Genomic DNA, 19,010 nt, shown 5'->3' on the forward strand with positions numbered 1-19,010 from the left:
CAGGCAGTTCATAATGAGGTAGGGAGAGGTGATGGTTGGTCAACACAGTCCAGGCAGGAAGTTCATAATGAGGTAGGGAGAGGTGATGGTTGGTCAACACAGTGCAGGCAGGCAGTTCATAATGAAGTTGGGAGAGGTGATGGTTGGTCAACACAGTCCAGGCAGGTGCCATAACCGGCATCCACGTCTTCGGAGCCCAGGGTACAGTGGGTTAACTGCCTTGCTCAGGGGCAGAACAGATTTTTATATTGTCAGCTCAGGGATTCGATCCAGCAACGACACCGGTGACCCCGCACATTGACTCTGTGCCGGTACCCCGAGGAAATATAGCCCCGATATTGTTATTTACTGCTGCTCTTTAATCATTTGTTACTTTTATTTTTTTCTTACTCTTAAAGCATTGTTGGTTAAGGGCTTGTGTTTTAAGTAAGCATTTCACTGTAAAGGTCTACACCTGTTGTATTCGGCACGAGACAAATACAATTTGATTAGGCCCAACGCTCTAACCACTAGCCTACATGGTGCAACCATGTCAACTTTTGTAGGGATAAGTTCAACTGGCTGCCCATTTTGTTGGAATATAAATCTCCGGTCCGAACACTGAGACAAGAGTGCGACGTTGAATTAACAAAATAAGCTTGTTTAATATACAGGAGCTTTATTCAGTTCATAATTACATCTGTTTTTTACTTCAATATTCTTCCTAACGTTTAGCAGAGAACTGGCATGGCAGTGCAAACAGTACAGAACAAATAAACATGCTTGGATATGGGATCAATGCTATCTGGTTGAGTATCTACAAAGACAGTGTAACCAATCAAGCTTCAACAGCCTGAACACTGAGCAAGACAAGAACTCGTCGACAGATCAGTTCCCATATAAAAAACGTTTTTGTATAATAAAATAAGAGAGACGTACATAAGTGTTTAAAAAGCATGCAGTCAAATAAAAAACAGGTAACGGGAGTAGAGTCTTGATGGTAAAAACAACATTCCCACTGTGTTGTCTAGAATAAAATAACAGTTTTCTAAATCGCTGGCAGCTCACTCAAATCACACTTCACTGTACTCACAATTTTTAAAGTTGGATTTAAGACTTTTTAGGGAAAAAAAATAATTGTTGCCATTTTCTCTTATTCTTTTCAGTAAAGACTCCACATTGACTAAACAACAATCTGAAAAAAAAAAATCCATAATCTGCAATATATTACACTTGTTTAAGTTGTTTAAAAATGTTGCTAGCACGTTTGGGCTACTGGTGATATATAATGAGTTAACACAGTATTATTCAATCTTAAAAGTCATGCTCAAGAACTTTGGCGACTAGTATGTATTTTATAAACCTCACACTTTGGGCTGGATGTGTCAACATGTAAATCATACATGCATGATCTATGAGAATAATTACTGTCTAACCTCAAATTTGCCACGAAATCTCTAGTTTCAAAGCTGGAAGGTGTGCGGTGCCATTTTCCCTACATTTTTCCCCACATGGGTCAGCCCCCTAGCAATTCAAGTTCAAGCCAATGAGCTTCAGCCCCTCGCCATTTGAGTGACAGCTAGCAAGATGCACACACAGCAGAGAGAGAGCTAAGACGTGATGCACATATCTGCACGTGTCGTAATACGCAATTTTCGGGGACCAGTTTTGTCTCATGAGCGCTACTTTCAGAACTACTGGCTCAATAAATATGTAAAAAAACAAAAAACAGAACATCTCTACACATTTTAAAAGTACAGTATATACATATCGTTAAAATTTGAAGTTTAAAAAGGGTTTTAGAATAGTAAAACTCCACTAATGGTTGTCTATTGCTACTTTAGGATCAGCTCAACTCACAATGAATACTCAAAACATAACAAGTCTTTGAACCTAGACAGTCAGGCATATAACAACTTGGAAGTCACTGTGTACCTAGACAGTCAGGCATATAGAAACATGGACGTCACGGTTTACCTAGACAGTCAGGCATATACAAACATGGAAGTCACTGTGAACCTAGACAGTCAGGCATATACAAACATGGAAGTCACTGTGAACCTAGACAGTCAGGCATATACAAACATGGAAGTCATGGTTTACCTAGACAGTCAGGCATATACAAACATGGAAGTCATGGTTTACCTAGACAGTCAGGCAGGCATTGCTTTTCCAATCACATTCCAACGTTCCTCATTTGGTGCAAACAAATGAGTGCATTGGTAAAGGATGCTTTCATTAGACAACTCATTGCTGTTTCTATTATTTCTGAGCAATTATTTGGTGTTTGTTGTGACCATTGTAGTAAAAATGACTAGTCCATCCTTTGTGACCAGCTAGGCATTTGCTGTGTATAGGTGTTCATAGTTGATGTGAGTTACTGAGCAGTGAACACATTGACCAGAGTAAAACTGTGCTTGTGACTGTCTGGAAGTAGCATTATTCTGCTTGATTAAATACATTTAGAAAGACATCCTATCAAGATATACAGAATGTCATTTCTTTAAAAATTACAATTTACCTTCCTAGAAAGCTGGATGGAATTTTAAATGAGTTATGCTTCAGTGTCTCTCTCACGCTCAGTTCCAAAACAAGTCTGATTCTCAGAGCTTGAGCATGAAAAAGACCTCGTTGTTGTCAGAGTTCAGGGAGGTCTGGGACAGTCTGTTGGGGGGCCCTGGGGGGCTGAGCTGGCTCAGCAGGTCCAGGCTTGTGCAGGGGCTCTGGGCTACGCAGCACGCCCCCTCCGGGTTCCCCCGCTCCTCCATGGGGCTACCGCCACCGCTAATGCTAGCATTAGCAGCACCAGTAGCAGGGTGGGACTGGTTGAGACCCTGCAGCCTCTGCCTCTCTTGGGCCTGCTTGGCCCTGTTGGCGATGTAGCGCACCCTGCTCTGGCTCCGGGACGACGTCCTCCGTAGCAGGGGCTCCTCCTGAGGCTCCTCCAGGGGTACCTGGGGGGCGAAGTCGTGAGCTGTCAGGGGCTCCACGTCGGTCAGCCTCCTCAGCTGCTCAGTTAAGTAGCTGGGCGGCCGGGGCCTCTGGGGATTATGGTTAGGGTAACCCTGCCTCAGGTCGTTCCGGGAAGGCCTAATGATGAAGCTGCGGGTGATGCTGCGGTACTTGCTGTCAAAGTTGCAGGCAATGTCATCCGACGTCAAGTCCCCCAGGCTCTTAGACATAGAGGCCACGGTATCCAGGGGGCTGGTGGCGGCAGCAGCAAGGGCTGCTGCAGCAGAGGGCTTCTTGGCTGGAGGGGAGGAATGCTTCAGCCCTTCCATGTAGAGGCGGCTCCAGGTGTGCCTCCTCTGGGTTATTCTGCTGGGTGAGTCCACTGGAGGCTCCCTGGGGGCGCCGAGGGGCCTGGGCTGCAGTTCGTCTTCTGGTTCCCCCAGGTGGCCCTGCAGGAGATTGGGGTTGGACTTGCTGACCTGCAGCGTCTCGAAGGAGGCTATGGCAGAGCGTGGCCGGTTGACCCAGGAGGGTGGGTCCGGGAAGATGTTGTCGCCTGGGGAGGTTCCGTTGCTCAGACAGGTGAGGCTCTTCCTGGCCAGATTGGGCAGGGACAGGTCAATGACGGTGTCGTTGGACGATATGCTGGAGGATGAGGACACGCTGTCTCTGTGGCTGCCTGGCTTGGGCTCCAGCTTGCTCCACAGCCGGTCGTTCAGGGTGGCGTCGATGCACACCTCTGGCATGGCTGATGACTGCTGCTGCTCCCCAGCCACCGCCTGCACGTGGTCCTCGATTTTGGTCATTCTGACAGGCGTGTTCAACGGGCTGCTGCCAAACAGAGCTCTCAGGGACTGGACTTTCAGAGGGCTGGCGTATACAGAGGGGTAGGCGAGAGCAACAGGGGACTCTGCAGTTGGCTCAGTCTTAAGCTCGGCATCGTCCTTTGTGTGGCCTGACTGAGTATACGGTGCTTCCGCTCGGCTTGGAGAGTGCTCCATGAGTGACGAGGTGCCATCATCGACCCGGGGGTCTCTGCTGTACTGTGAGGGTTTCAGGTCTTTGGGGTCATGTGTCACAGGGGCCGAGGTAGTACTGTGATGGGCAGGTGGTCTCTTGTTGTCCACCCTACCATTGACGGGACCCTCCTCCCCCCTACCGTTGACAGGACTGTCCGCCTCACACTTAGAAGCCGGGGATGAGGTGAAGATGGTGATTGCTGTGGATATAGGGAGCGGTAGACGTGGGGAGTGACGCGTGGATGAGTGGTCTGCTGGAGTGGAAGAGGAGTGAGTGAGATGGCGGTCCCCCAGTTCATCAGAGATTGGTGCGAGCAGTCGAATAGGGGGAGCTGGTCTCTGCACTGTGGAATGGTCTGGGGGAGGGGAGAAGAGAAGCACAAGATCTGTAAGCACAGGACTACATTCATTATCAACAGTCAAAATGGTAACTATAAGTAGCATACTGTACGTATAGTATCATTATGTGGGTCTTATGATGCATACAGCACATACAGTCGTGGCCAAAAGTTTTGAGAATGACACAAATATTAATTTTCAAAGTCTGCTGCCTCAGTTTGTATGATGGCAATTTGCATATACTCCAGAATGTTATGAAGAGTGATCAGATTAATTGCAAAGTCCCTCTTTGCCATGCAAATGAACTGAATCCCCAAAAACATTTCCACTGCATTTCAGCCCTGCCACAAAAGGACCAGCTGACATGTCAGTGATTCTCTCGTTAACACAGGTGTGCGTGTTGACGAGGACAAGGCTGGAGATCACTCTGTCATGCTGATTGAGTTCAAATAACAGACGGGGAGCTTCAGAAGGAGGGTGGTGCTTGGAATAATTGTTCTTCCTCTGTCAGCCATGGTTACCTGCAAGGAAACACGTGCCGTCATCATTGATTTGCACAAAAAGGGCTTCACAGGCAAGGATATTGCTGCCAGTAAGATTGCACCTAAATCAACCATTTATCGGATCATCAAGATCTTCAAGGAGAGAGGTTCAAATGTTGTGAAGAAGGCTTCAGGGCGCCCAAGAAAGTCCAGCAAGCGCCAGGACCGTCTCCTAAAGTTGATTCAGCTGTGGAATCGGAGCAACACCAGCACAGCGCTTGCTCAGGAATGGCAGCAGGCAGGTGTGAGTGCATCTGCACGCACAGTGAGGCGAAGACTTTTGGAGGATGGCCTGGTGTCACGAAGGGCAGCAAAAAAGACCACTTCTCTCCAGGAAAAACATCAGAGACAGACGGATATTCTGCAAAAGGTACAGGGATTGGACTGCTGAGGACTGGGGTAAAGTCATTTTCTCTGATGAATCCCCTTTCCGATTGTTTGGGGCATCTGGAAAAAAGCTTGTCCGGAGAAGACCAGGTGAGCGCTACCATCAGTCCTGTGTCATGCCAACAGTAAAGCATCCTGAGACCATTCATGTGTGGGGTTCCTTCTCAGCCAAGGGAGTGGGCTCACTCACAATTATGCCTAAGAACACAGCCATGAATAGCGAATGGTACCAACACATCCTCCGAGATCAACTTCTCCCAACCATCCAGGAACAGTTTGGTGACGAACAATGCCTTTTCCAGCATGATGGAGCACCTTGCCATAAGGCAAAAGTGATAACTAAGTGGCTTGGGGAACAAAACATAGATATTTTGGGTCCATGGCCAGGAAACTCCACAGACCTTAATCCCATTGAGAACTTGTGGTCAATCCTCAAGAGGTGGGTGGACAAACAAAAACCCACAAATTCTGACAAACTCCAAGCATTGATTATGCAAGAATGGGCTGCCATCAGTCAGGATGTGGCCCAGAAGTTAATTGACAGCATGCCAGGGCGGATTGCAGAGGTCTTGAAAAAGAAGGTTCAACACTGCAAATATTGACTCTTTGCATCAACTTCATGTAATTGTCAATAAAAGCCTTTGACACTTATGAAATGCTTGTAATTATACTTCAGTATTCCACAGTAACATCTGACAAAAATATCTAAAGACACTGAAGCAGCAAACTTTGTGGAAATTAATATTTGTGTCATGCTCAAAACCTTTGGCCATGACTGTACAAGAATATGATGTTTCACACTAAACATAACTGCAATTCAACATATGCTTATGGGATCAATCAGCATCCCGGAAGTTCAGATTTACAGCATGATTGAAAAAAAAAAAAAAGGCAATGTGTTCCCTCTTTAGCGGAGACCGCATTCACGGTAAAATCTGAAATGACCTTTACATTTTTAAAAAAATCGGGGAATCTGTAACGTTTAAACTATAAAGACTGAATAGAGCATTAAAATGGGACCTTGATGGATAGATGCCTAAATGACCAATATTCATTCTGATGAATTGCGTGCATACACTGATGACCAGGAAGATTCTGACCTGAAAACATAGCAGTATGGTAACAATGGAATGGGAATTACCAGCAGTGTAGTTATGAGCGTAATGATGATTCACACAAGTGAGACTCCATGTGCCCCAAAACACAGTCAAATACTCCCAAATCCTTCTCGTGAAATCTGTGTCCCTAGCTCAACCTCGACATGCTGGCCCTAACACAGTGCAAAGTGTGTTGCGACAAAGTGTGTTGTTAAACCCCATCTGTGACTCTGACTACCTGGGTCATATTCATTAGTGCATAACGTAGAAAAAATGTTTTGCAACGGAAATCAAAAACAAGTGTTTCCTATTGGAGAATGTCTGGTACAGTAGTCGCTGATACAGTCTGCGTGCACGGTGCTTACAGAGACTGGGGGAAGGGAGTGAAGGAGGGGTTATGAAGACAGTCAAGGTACAGTGAATGAGCAGAAAACAGTGGGTGAGGGTGCAGACATTCAAGGGTTCTCGTTACCTGGCTTTTGTCATCCCCTCAATTCTGCACTAGGAACAGAGAGAGCGTGCAAAAGGGACAGAACAAAGGAGGTTAGCACAACTGGATGAACGAGAGAACAGTGCAGAGGAGAGCGCTGAAGCAAGAGTGCGTAGAGTAATTTGAGAAAATTGATAAAGTATCAGAATACTACTCAATTACAAGGGCAAAACGATCAACTTCACAATATCACGTTTCTAAACTATTTAAAAACCATGTCTACAACAGATAGTCCACTGAAATATACTGTGCTGTGAAAAGACAGTACAACTTACCACAAACTAATTACAGACAGTAACACAAGAGAGCCTCTGTGTTCAGTGAAAGGGTAGCAGCTGAAGCTGAGTTTAAAGATTGAAGAGAAAAGTTGAGAAATATTCTGACAAGTAATAGAATAGAAATACATTGTGCTAAATGTATGGTGACCATCCTTCATTGTAACGTCGCCATAAATCTGAGACCCAAAGGAAGAAACAACCTCCCCCCCAAAAATGATCCAACTTGTGATTTCCTTTGATGTAATGCACTGAGTGGGAGATACTAAGTCTGGGTGAGCAGGGGTGAGAGGACAGCTTGTGTTCATCATGGTTTGGACAAGGAGGGGTGGAGGGCTCCCCCGGGTCAAGTCATATGATGGTTTGGCTCTTTCACTTTTGGGGGAGATGTTTTATGTTCATTGTTACCAAGGGGTTGAGTTCTAGAGTGATATGGGGCCTTTCTGCAGTCAAACAAGTTGGTTTACATTCCATAGAATAGTGAATTTCGCATTATTTGTTGTAATTTTTTTTACTTGCTGTACTTTTATCTGTTGGGCACAGAGTGATGAAATATTTTTCTTACAACTCATTACTAGTTTGCTACACATTATTACAATTATGCACTGCCTTTTAGTACCGTTGAGCTTATCAATTCTAGTAACGATGGGTATTTAGTGGCAATTTATGTGCTAATGAGCTAAAGTAAAATTTGATTGTGATGGGATCAGCATTCTTCAACTCTGACTACGAGGTCTGGAGCCTGCTGGTTTTCTGTTCTACCTGACAAATAATTGCATCCAGACTGTGTCCCAGGTCTAAATCAGCCCTGTCCACGCCTTGGTTAGAGGGGAACAATGGAGAGGAAAGGCTGTGGAACTGAGGTCCAGAGTTGGTCTAGACAAAAGGGTGACTGAGTGGTGAGGGAACCAGGGGTCTAGAACACGAAAGGTAACTTTTGATTGGTGGAAGAACCGGAGGTCTAGACAAAGGCTGATTTTGATTAGTGAGGGGACCTGGGGTCAAGACTACAGTATCGGCTCTCTGAAGGATGGGTCCTCTGGGGGGACTGCTCACAGCACATGGCTTACAACTAGGGGATCAGCACTGCACAATGGGCTCACTATGGCAGCTATAAGGGACTGCTATGGGTGCTTCTAAGACACCTCTATGGGTACTACTGTGGACAATGCAATTGCAGATCCACCTTACCGGAAAAGAACATAGGGGAATTACTGCGCAGCTCGTCCATCTTCTGAGCAAAGAGGAGGTTCATCTCGCGCTGCAGGGTGCCCACGGCACGCCTGCCGCTGTCAAGGACCCCTCGCGGAGGCAGCATAGGGGCCAGCTCGAGGCTCCCCAGGCTCTCACAGCTGCTGCGACTGTCACTGAGCAACAAGCTGTCACAGTCGGAGCTGCTGATGGTAGTGCCAGGGGCCGGGCTGCAAGCACTGCCATAGTTGGGCAGCGGGGCGCTGCTCCGGCAGTCGGGGGTGAGCATCGCAAGCGGGGAGATAGGAGGGGAGGGGAAGCGCCGGTGGGGCATGACGCAGGAGCAGGCGTTCCTCTCAGCGGGGTCAGGGTGAGCCTCAGTGGGACAGGTGTCCAGAGTTTGATGGGCTCTGGCCCGAGACCTGGGAAAGGGGATAGGTCAGAAGAACGCCTGGGGCTGGAACAGGGGCAGGGCCTCCACTGTGGGCTTGGACTGGGCCAGGGACTTATCAGGCTGGGCTGCGACCAGGGCCTGCGGTTTGGGCATTGGCTCGGGTTGAACCTGCCTGAAGGGAGTGGGACAGCGGAAGGCTCTCTCAGGCATCTCTGTCCACGCCTTGGTCCTCTCTCCCCATTTCTCCTCATCCTTGAACTCCCTCTCCTCTGGGCTTTCCTTGGAGCTAATTACACAGATCATGCAGTTGGAGGACACCCCCATCCTGCCACTGCTGTTGAGGGCCACGCGGGCAAACACTCCATATTTCTCATTCAGGGAGTCGTGGCAGTGCAGCCGATTGACCTGCTTTAGGGGCTCGCTCACGGAATATCGGAGGAAGCGAGGTGAGCCCTTACCTTTGCCCTCGTCGGGGAGGAAAGCCTCGTTGGTGCCGTGGTGCCTGTTGGTGCCTTGGCGTGATGCGGCGGGGGCAACGGCGGCCGTAGTATCCCAGGTGCCCTGGTGGAGCAGCGGGGGCTGGGAGGAAGCAATGAGGTGGCTGTCCTCTAACTCCCGGTCCTCGCTGGTGCCTTCTGAGCGGTAGTCTTTGGTGTCGATGGCGATCTCGGGGAAACCCTTCTTGACCTTGGGCAGGACCTTGGTGGGCGCGCTGGCCGTGCGGCGCAGCAGGTGGGCGCCGAACGTGTGCTTATGGCTAAGCTGTGCAGCAGCATGGCTGTCGAGAGAAGCCTGCTTTGGGTTTCTGTGAAACAGCCCTTTGATGCCGCTGGTCACCTTGCCCTGAGAACAAGAGATGAGACAAACTAACATCATGAACTGGTTCACAATAAGCATTTAACTGAACATACAGTACTGACATACAGGGGGGGAGGTCACCGTGTACAGAGTGAGGGGGGGAGGGGGGTCACCGTGTACAGAGTGAGGGGGGGAGGGGGGTCACCGTGTACAGAGTGAGGGGGGGGGGGGGTCACCGTGTACAGAGTGAGGGGGGGGGGGGGGGGTCACCGTGTACAGAGTGAGGGGGGGGGTCACCGTGTACAGAGTGAGGGGGGAGGTCACCGTGTACAGAGAGGGGGGGAGGTCACCGTGTACAGAGTGAGGGGGGGAGATCACCGTGTACAGAGTGAGGGGGGGGAGGTCACCGTGTACAGAGTGAGGGGGGGGAGATCACCGTGTACAGAGTGAGGGGGGGGGGGTCACCGTGTACAGAGTGAGGGGGGGGGGGGTCACCGTGTACAGAGTGAGGGGGGGAGGTCACCGTGTACAGAGTGAGGGGGGGGAGGTCACCGTGTACAGACTGAGGGGGGGAGGTCACCGTGTACAGAGTGTGGGGGGAGAACACCGTGTACAGAGTGAGGGGGGCGAGGTCACCGTGTACAGAGTGAGGGGGGCGAGGTCACCGTGTACAGAGTGTGGGGAGGTCACCGTGTACAGAGTGAGGGGGGGAGATCACCGTGTACAGAGTGAGGGGGGCGAGGTCACCGTGTACAGAGTGAGGGGGGCGAGGTCACCGTGTACAGAGTGAGGGGGGCGAGGTCACCGTGTACAGAGTGAGGGGGGCGAGGTCACCGTGTACAATGTGTGGGGAGGTCACCATGTACAATGTGTGGGGAGGTCACCATGTACAATGTGTGGGGAGGTCACCATGTACAATGTGTGGGGAGGTCACCATGTACAATGTGTGGGGAGGTCACCATGTACAATGTGTGGGGAGAACACCATGTACAATGTGTGGGGAGGTCACCATGTACAATGTGTGGGGAGGTCACCATGTACAATGTGTGGGGAGGTCACCATGTACAATGTGTGGGGAGGTCACCATGTACAATGTGTGGGGAGGTCACCATGTACAATGTGTGGGGAGGTCACCATGTAGATAGTGAGGGGAGGTCACCATGTACAATGTGTGGGGAGATCACCATGTACAATGTGTGGGGAGGTCACCATGTAGATAGTGAGGGGAGGTCACCATGTACAATGTGTGGGGAGGTCACCATGTACAATGTGTGGGGAGGTCACCATGTACAATGTGTGGGGAGGTCACCATGTAGATAGTGAGGGGAGGTCACCATGTACAATGTGTGGGGAGGTCACCATGTACAATGTGTGGGGAGGTCACCATGTAGATAGTGAGGGGAGGTCACCATGTACAATGTGTGGGGAGGTCACCATGTACAATGTGTGGGGAGGTCACCATGTACAATGTGTGGGGAGGTCACCATGTAGATAGTGAGGGGAGGTCACCATGTACAATGTGTGGGGAGGTCACCATGTACAATGTGTGGGGAGGTCACCATGTAGATAGTGAGGGGAGGTCACCATGTACAATGTCGGGGGAGTTCACCATGTACAGGGTTGAAGGTGTGATGTAGAGATGGAGATCACAATTTGACATTCACCGATCGAATTAACACTGCTGTAACACTCTTTGCACTGAGACAACCATTATGACTGGTGTGTGTGTCTGTTCATTTCAAAATGCTTGCCTTTCAGCACATGATGTGCAGCAACCCAATGTCATCAAGTAGATCCAAGTGGAATTACACCAAGACTGAGTGCCCAAGGCATTACAGTACAAATGATGCCAACTGACTAATACCACAAACACGGAGCTTTGCACCCCCCTCCCCAACACGCCCTCCTGCAAGATCCGAGCAAGTCTGACAGAGTTCATGCTTTATGACGTTAACACATTAATTTTTTTCTTCATTCAAGTGGCTTACACAGTAGGAACTGTATACCCCTGCAGTGCTCCTTGCTGGGAATCTCCTGAGTATGGATAAAATACCCCTAGTCCCCTGTGTTTGTGTCCCTCTCTCTCCCACACCTCTCCCTCCCTCCGGCGCATGTTAGTGACATTGGATCTACTTTGGGTCGGTGGAGGATACTGACGAGTCAAGCTGTCACAATCATGTTCGCAACTCATGTTCAGCATGAGTTAGCCTCTACGGGTGGACGTTATTGCCTTGCGGGTGCAGATGGGCGAAATTATTGGGGTGGCAGGGAAGGAGCATGTGGCACATGCAGGGTGCTGACTGGATTTCACTACACCTGGGTTCAGAGTGGCGCCTTCAGGACTCCTAACAATTTTCTGCCTCTAAAAGCAGCGTTTGGACAAAGAAGGTTCAACTGAAATCACAGAAAGGACAGAAAGAGAGAGTGTGAGAGGGGGAAGGGACAAGGAGCGAGAGAGGGGAAGGGAGAGTGAGACAGAAGGGAGAGCAAGAGGGGGCGAGAGAGGGAATAGGGAGCGTGAGCGAGATAGGGAAGACGGAGCGAGAGCGAAAAGACGGAGCGAGAGCGGGAAGAGGGAGCGAGAGCGAAAAGAGGGAGCGAGAGCGGGAAGAGAGAGAGCGAGAGCGGGAAGGGAGAGAGCGGGAAGGGAGAGAGCGGGAAGGGAGAGAGCGGGAAGGGAGAGAGCGGGAAGGGAGAGAGCGAGAGCGGGAAGGGAGAGAGCGAGAGCGGGAAGGGAGAGAGCGAGAGCGGGAAGGGAGAGAGCGAGAGCGGGAAGGGAGAGAGCGAGAGCGGGAAGGGAGAGAGCGAGAGCGGGAAGGGAGAGAGCGAGAGCGGGAAGGGAGAGAGCGAGAGCGGGAAGGGAGAGAGCGAGAGCGGGAAGGGAGAGAGCGAGAGCGGGAAGGGAGAGAGCGAGAGCGGGAAGGGAGAGAGCGAGAGCGGGAAGGGAGAGAGCGAGAGCGGGAAGGGAGAGAGCGAGAGCGGGAAGGGAGAGAGCGAGAGCGGGAAGGGAGAGAGCGAGAAGGGAGAGCGAGAGCGGGAAGGGAGAGAGTGAGAGCGAGGACAAAGGTTGAGAGAGAAGTGAGAGCGAAGGGAGAGCGAGAGCGAGAGAAGGGAGAGCGAGAGAAGGGAGAGCGAGAGAAGGGAGAGCGAGAGAAGGGAGAGCGAGAGAAGGGAGAGCGAGAGAAGGGAGAGCGAGAGAAGGGAGAGCGAGAGAAGGGAGAGCGAGAGAGGGAGTGTGAGACGAGAGAGTGGGAATTGAGGGAGAGTACAGCAAATAGATGAACATACAGTCAGAGCAGACAAAGAGGAGATCTGGAAACAGGACGAGATATGAACAACAGTGTGGTCATTACAGTAGTGTTGATGACAGAGACAATAGAATGCAGTATAGAAATAAAAGAAGAATGGCAAGTTCACTAGGAGATAGGCATAGTTAGACTATCGAAGATGGTTTCAGTTCTCTAGTAAACTAAAAAAGAAACGTCCCTTTTACAGGACCCTGTCTTTCAAAGAATTTGTAAAAATCCAAATAACGTCACAGATCTTCATTGTGAAGAGTTTAAAAACACTGTTTCCCGTGCTTGTTCAATGAACCAAACAATTACTGAACATGCACCCGTGGAATGGTCGTTAATTAGACACTAACAGCTTGCAGATGGTAGGCAGTTAAAGTCACAGTTATGACAACTTAGGACACTAGAGGCCTTTCTACTGACTCTGAAAAACACCAAGAAAGATGCCCAGGGTCCCTGCTCATCTGCGTGAACATGCCTTAGGCATGCTGCAAGGAGGTATGAGGACTGCAGATGTGGCCGGGGCAATAAATTGCAATGTCCGTTTTGTGAGACGCCTAAGACAGCGCTACAGGGAGACAGGACGGACAGCTGATCGTCCTCGCAGTGGCAGACCACGTGTAACAACACCTGCACAGGATCGGTACATCCGAACATCACACCTGCGGGACAGGTACAGGATGGCAACAACAACTGCCCGAGTTACACCAGGAACGCACAATCCCTCAATCAGGGCTCAGACTGTCCGCAATAGGCTGAGAGAAGCTGGACTGAGGGCTTGTAGGCCTGTTGTAAGGCAGGTCCTCACCAAACATCACCGGCAACAACGTCGCCTATGGGCACAAACCCACTGTCGCTGGACCAGACAGGACTGGCAAAAAGTGCTCTTCACAGACGAGTCCCGGTTTTGTCTCACCAGGAGGGATGGTCAGATTCGGGTTAATCGTTGAAGGAATGAGTGTTACACTGAGGCCTCTACTCTGGAGCGGAATCGATTTGGAGGTGGAGGGTCCGTCATGGTCTGGGGCGGTGTGTCACAGCATCATCGGACTGAGGTTGTTGACATTGCAGGCAATCTCAACGCTGTGCGTTACAGGGAAGACATCCTCCTTCCTCATGTGGTAAGCTTCCTGCAGGCTCATCCTGACATGACCCTCCAGCATGACATTGCCACCAGCCATACTGCTCGTTCTATGTTCTGTATGTGACTTCCTTTAAGACAGGAATGTCAGTGTTTTGCCATGGCCAGCGAAGAGCCCAGATCTCAATCCCATTGAGCACGTCTGGGACCTGTTGGATCGGAGGGTGAGGGCTAGTGCCATTCCCCCTAGAAATGTCCGGGAACTTGCAGGTGCCTTGGTGGAAGAGAAGAACTGGCAAATCTGGTGCAGTCCATGAGGAGGAGATGCACTGCAGTACTTAATGCAGCTGGTGGCCACACGAGGTACTGACTGTTACTTTAGATTTTGACCCCCCCTTTGTTCAGGGACACATTGTCACATGTCTGTGGAACTTGTTCAGTTTACCTCTCAGTTGTTGAATCTTATTTTCATACAAATATTTACACATGTTAAGTTTGCTGAAAATAAACACAGTTGACAGTGAGAGGACGTTTCTTTTTTTGCTGAGTTTAGATAGACTATTGCAAGATGGTTTTAGTTCTCTAGTAGATAGACGATATAGTTTCAGTTCTCTAGAAGACAGACTATGGAAAGATGGTTTCAGTTCTCTAGTAGATAGTCAGACTATTGAAAGATGGTTTCAGTTCTCTAGTAGATAGTCAGACTATTGAAAGATGGTATCAGTTCTCTAGTAGATAGTCAGACTATTGAAAGATGGTATCAGTTCTCTAGTAGATAGTCAGACTATTGAAAGATGGTTTCAGTTCTCTAGTAGATAGTCAGACTATTGAAAGATGTTTCAGTTCTCTAGTAGATAGTCAGACTATTGAAAGATGGTTTCTGTTCTCTAGTAGATAGTCAGACTATTCAAAGACGGTTTCAGTTCTCTAGTAGAGAGACTAGAATATAGTTTCAGTTTTCTAGTAGAGAGACTATATAATATGGTTTCAGTTCTCTAGTAAAGAGACTATTGAAGATGGTTTCAGTTCTCTAGTAGTCAATTGTTTCATTTGATTCAAAGTGCATTGATTGACTCCCGGTAAGAACACTTTGGATAAGTGCAAACTGTAGTAGAATATGCCTACAGTTTTCCAATACCTATTCAATTAACTTTTCTGGTTCAATGCAAGATGTTACGACAGTCTAAAAACATTAGATTTATCCAAAGTCGACTGTTCATCAATTTAGAGCGACTTGAGTCATTAATCTGAAAATCCTATATCATAAATACAAGTTCATATCACTGCCTGGCTATAGGGAGAGTAGCATCTGGCTTGAAGAAAATATAATCACTATTGAGGCGACTGTAATCTATATCTGTCCCCATTTAAAATGTGCTAATTGTGAGAACGGTGGCGGCTGCAGCAGCTGCCACTCAACTGTAAAACACAGATGACACAGCTGGGCTGTCTGGGCCGTGGTTGGCTGCTGCTAAGGACACTTCATTACTTAATTAGGCACCTCTGAATAATTATTCTCTATTGAGCTGCAACCGGGGCAATTAGAGAGAGCTCCTAATTGAATAGATATTTCAATTATTATATTTATTTTCCAGCTTTGGCACAATCCTTCATCTGTATAATAATGGAGATTTGTTTCCTTTCAATAATCACCATCTGTTGATGACTAGTGGGAAAACTCACTTCAATTCTATCTGAAATATTGTGTTGAAAAGTATTTGGAGCAGAATATATATTTTTTTTTTTTAGAAGTCCAATGTAAAATGATTGAGAGACGCACAATTAAAAAGTGGTCCAATTAAAAAGGCCTTGTGGGTGAAATACCATCGTCACTTCCCTTACTACCTACCTTACCAGTGATGTCATGTACAGACACATGAACAAAGATGGAGGCCGCCTCCATACCTTCCAAATACACGTGACGATAACCTAAAAAAAAAAGCATACACACAAAATATGACAATGAGCCCAGCGACATGGAAAGAGAACCATGTTTCATATCTCAGGACACTATGTTTGAAGATCAATGAAACAACCATGAAGTACTACTAAAATCAGAGAAGGTCTCAAAAGTTTTCAAATAGCACAACACTCAAACTGTTCACAGTACAAATAACAAAACTACGAACAGCTATATCAACTACAGTACGAACACATATACTGAACTGTTCCCAGTTCATAACATAACACTAGTACACAAACTGCTAACAGCTATATACACACAGCCTATACTAGGGTTACCCTACTGACAGCCAGGGGTCAAATTTGGACATAAAAGATACCAGCTAATCATCTCCAAGTGATTAAACTTTGGGAAGCCTGATCTAAAGTATCCCCACGTGTAATAGAAAGATATATTGTATATAAGCAAGGTTTGAAATGATTATGTTTTAGTCAAATATATCTTCTTGGGCTTCTTGCGGTCAATTTGTAGTCTAGAAATTATTTGTAATTATGTTCCAGCCCCCTGACCAGCCGCTCAAGAAACAAAATCGTGCCGCGGCTGAATCTAGTAGGATGATCCCTGCCCTATACTAACAGGCCAGTTGAGTGTCCGGTGGCAGAACAGTAGTGGTCGGGGGTTTGCTGGATTGAAGGAAGATGTAGGTAGGTAGGTAGGCAGGCACCTGGTATCATGCTGTTGAAGGCAATGGTGCGCTGGCCAATGAAGTCCTGGCCGATGGGGTCGTGGTCCCACACCAGGAAACGTACCAGCGCCAGCTCGGGCATGTGCAGCGTGAACACCAGCGTCTCCTCCCACATGGGGTTAAAGCCTGGAGAGGAGAGAGGGAGAACAGGCAAGCGAGGAAGAGAAAAAGAGACAAAGGGAGAAAGACAGATTGAGATGGGCAGTGAGTAGGAGATATATGGACAGAGAGAAAGAGCGAGCAGCAGAGAGAGCGAGAAAGAGCGAGCAAGAGAGCGAGCGAGAGAGAGCGAGCAGGAGAGAGAGCGCGAGCGAGCAGGAGAGAGAGCGCGAGCGAGCAGGAGAGAGAGCGCGAGCGAGCAGCAGAGAGAGAGCGCGAGCGAGCAGCAGCGAGCGAGCGCGAGCGAGCAGCAGAGCGAGCGCGAGCGAGCGAGCGAGCGAGCAGGACAGAGAGCGAGCCAGCGAGCGAGCAGGAGAGAGAGCGAGCCAGCGAGCGAGCAGGAGAGAGAGCGAGCCAGCGAGCGAGCAGGAGAGAGAGCGAGCCAGCGAGCGAGCAGGAGAGAGAGCGAGCCAGCGAGCGAGCAGGAGAGAGAGCGAGCCAGCGAGCGAGCAGGAGAGAGAGCGAGCAGGAGAGAGAGCGAGCAGGAGAGAGAGCGAGCAGGAGAGAGAGCGAGCAGGAGAGAGAGCGAGCCAGCGAGCGAGCAGGCGAGAGAGCGAGCAGGAGAGCGAGCGAGCAGGAGAGAGCAGGAGAGAGAGCGAGCGAGCGAGCAGGAGAGAGAGCGAGCGAGCGAGCAGGAGAGAGAGCGAGCGAGCGAGCAGGAGGGAGAGCGAGCGAGCGAGCAGGAGAGAGAGCGAGCGAGCGAGCGCGAGCGAGCAGGAGAGAGAGCGAGCGAGCGAGCGCGAGCGAGCAGGAGAGAGAGCGAGCGAGCAGGAGAGAGAGCGAGCGAGCAGGAGAGAGAGCGAGCGAGCAGGAGAGAGAGCGAGCGAGCAGGAGAGAGAGCGAGCGAGCAGGAGAGAGAGCGAGCGAGCAGGAGAGAGAGCGAGCAGGAGAGAGAGCGAGCGAGCAGGAGAGAGAGCGAGCGAGCAGGAGAGAGAGCGAGCGAGCAGGAGAGCAGGAGAGAGAGCGAGCGAGCAGGAGAGCAGGAGAGAGAGCGAGCGAGCAGGAGAGCAGGAGAGAGAGCGAGCGAGCAGGAGAGCAGGAGAGAGAGCGAGCGAGCAGGAGAGCAGGAGAGAGAGCGAGCGAGCAGGAGAGCAGGAGAGAGAGCGAGCGAGCAGGAGAGCAGGAGAGCGAGCGAGCGAGCGAGAAAGAGAGAGCAGGAGAGCGAGCGAGCGAGAAAGAGAGAGCAGGAGAGCGAGCGAGCGAGAAAGAGAGAGCAGGAGAGCGAGCGAGCGAGAAAGAGAGAGCAGGAGAGCGAGCGAGCGAGAAAGAGAGAGCAGGAGAGCGAGCGAGCGAGAAAGAGAGAGCAGGAGAGCGAGCGAGCGAGAAAGAGAGAGCAGGAGAGCGAGCGAGCGAGAAAGAGAGAGCAGGAGAGCGAGCGAGAAAGAGAGCAGGAGAGCGAGCGAGAAAGAGAGCAGGAGAGCGAGCGAGCGAGAAAGAGAGAGCAGGAGAGCGAGCGAGAAAGAGAGAGCAGGAGAGCGAGCGAGAAAGAGAGAGCAGGAGAGCGAGCGAGCGAGAAAGAGAGAGCAGGAGAGCGAGCGAGCGAGAAAGAGAGAGCAGGAGAGCGAGCGAGAAAGAGAGAGCAGGAGAGCGAGCGAGCGAGAAAAAGCGAGCGAGAAAAAGAGCAGGAGGGAGAGCGAGAAAGAGCAGGAGAAAAAGAGAAAGAGTAGGAGTGAAACAGAGAGAAAGAGAGGAGGAGAGAGAAACAGAGAGAGATAGAAAGAGCGAAACAGAGAAAGAAAAAGAAAGAAAGAAAGAAAGAAAGAAAGAAAGAAAGAAAGAAAGAAAGAAAGAAAGAAAGAAAGAAAGAAAATAGGAGAGAAATTGTAGGAGAGAGAAAGAAAGAGCAGGAGAGAAAGAGTAGAGGAGAGAGAAGGAGAAAGAGCAGGAGAGAAAGATTAGAAGAGAGAGAAAGAGAAGGAGAGCAAGAGAAAGAGCAGGAGAGAAAGAGTAGAAGAGAGAAAGAGAAAGAGCAGGAGAGAAAGATTAGAAGAGAGAGAAAGAGAGCAGGAGAGAAAGAGTAGAAGAGAGAAAGAGTAGGGAAGGGAGGGAGGGAAAGAAAGAAAGAAAGAAAGAAAGAAAGAAAGAAAGAAAGAAAGAAAGAAAGAAAGAAAGAAAGAAAGAAAGAAGAGAGAGAGGTAGGAGAGTAGGAGAGTAGGAGAGAGGGAGGTAGGAGAGAGGGAGGTAGGAGAGAGGGAGGTAGGAGAGAGGGAGGTAGGAGAGAGGGCGAGTGATGGAGGAAGAGAGAGTAAGAGAAATGGAAAGTAGAGGGAGGGAGGGAAAGTAGGAGAGTGGGAGAAAGAGATACAGAGAGAGAGAGGAGGAGTTAGAGAGCCGGTCTCAGCAGTCATAAATCATTCAGGTATGGT

At 49.4% G+C, this 19,010-nt stretch overlaps 1 protein-coding gene across 1 annotated transcript in view; it reads right to left on the bottom strand.

The window, feature by feature from the left end:
• Positions 1–624: 624 nt before the first annotated feature.
• Positions 625–19,010, bottom strand: part of LOC106572832 (1-phosphatidylinositol 4,5-bisphosphate phosphodiesterase eta-2) — a 59,857-nt gene continuing 41,471 nt past the window's right edge. The window contains exons 18-21 of the mRNA XM_014147351.3: positions 16,465–16,611; positions 15,687–15,766; positions 9,124–9,508; positions 625–4,306 (exon numbers count right to left, since the gene is read on the bottom strand). Of these exons, the coding sequence (XP_014002826.2) occupies positions 2,583–4,306; positions 9,124–9,508; positions 15,687–15,766; positions 16,465–16,611 (2,336 nt within the window). The 3' untranslated portion in view covers positions 625–2,582. The remainder of the gene's footprint in view (positions 4,307–9,123; positions 9,509–15,686; positions 15,767–16,464; positions 16,612–19,010) is intronic.

This window comes from Salmo salar, chromosome 15 (assembly GCF_965601325.2).
Source record: "Salmo salar chromosome 15, fSalSal1, whole genome shotgun sequence".
NCBI lineage: Eukaryota > Metazoa > Chordata > Actinopteri > Salmoniformes > Salmonidae > Salmo > Salmo salar.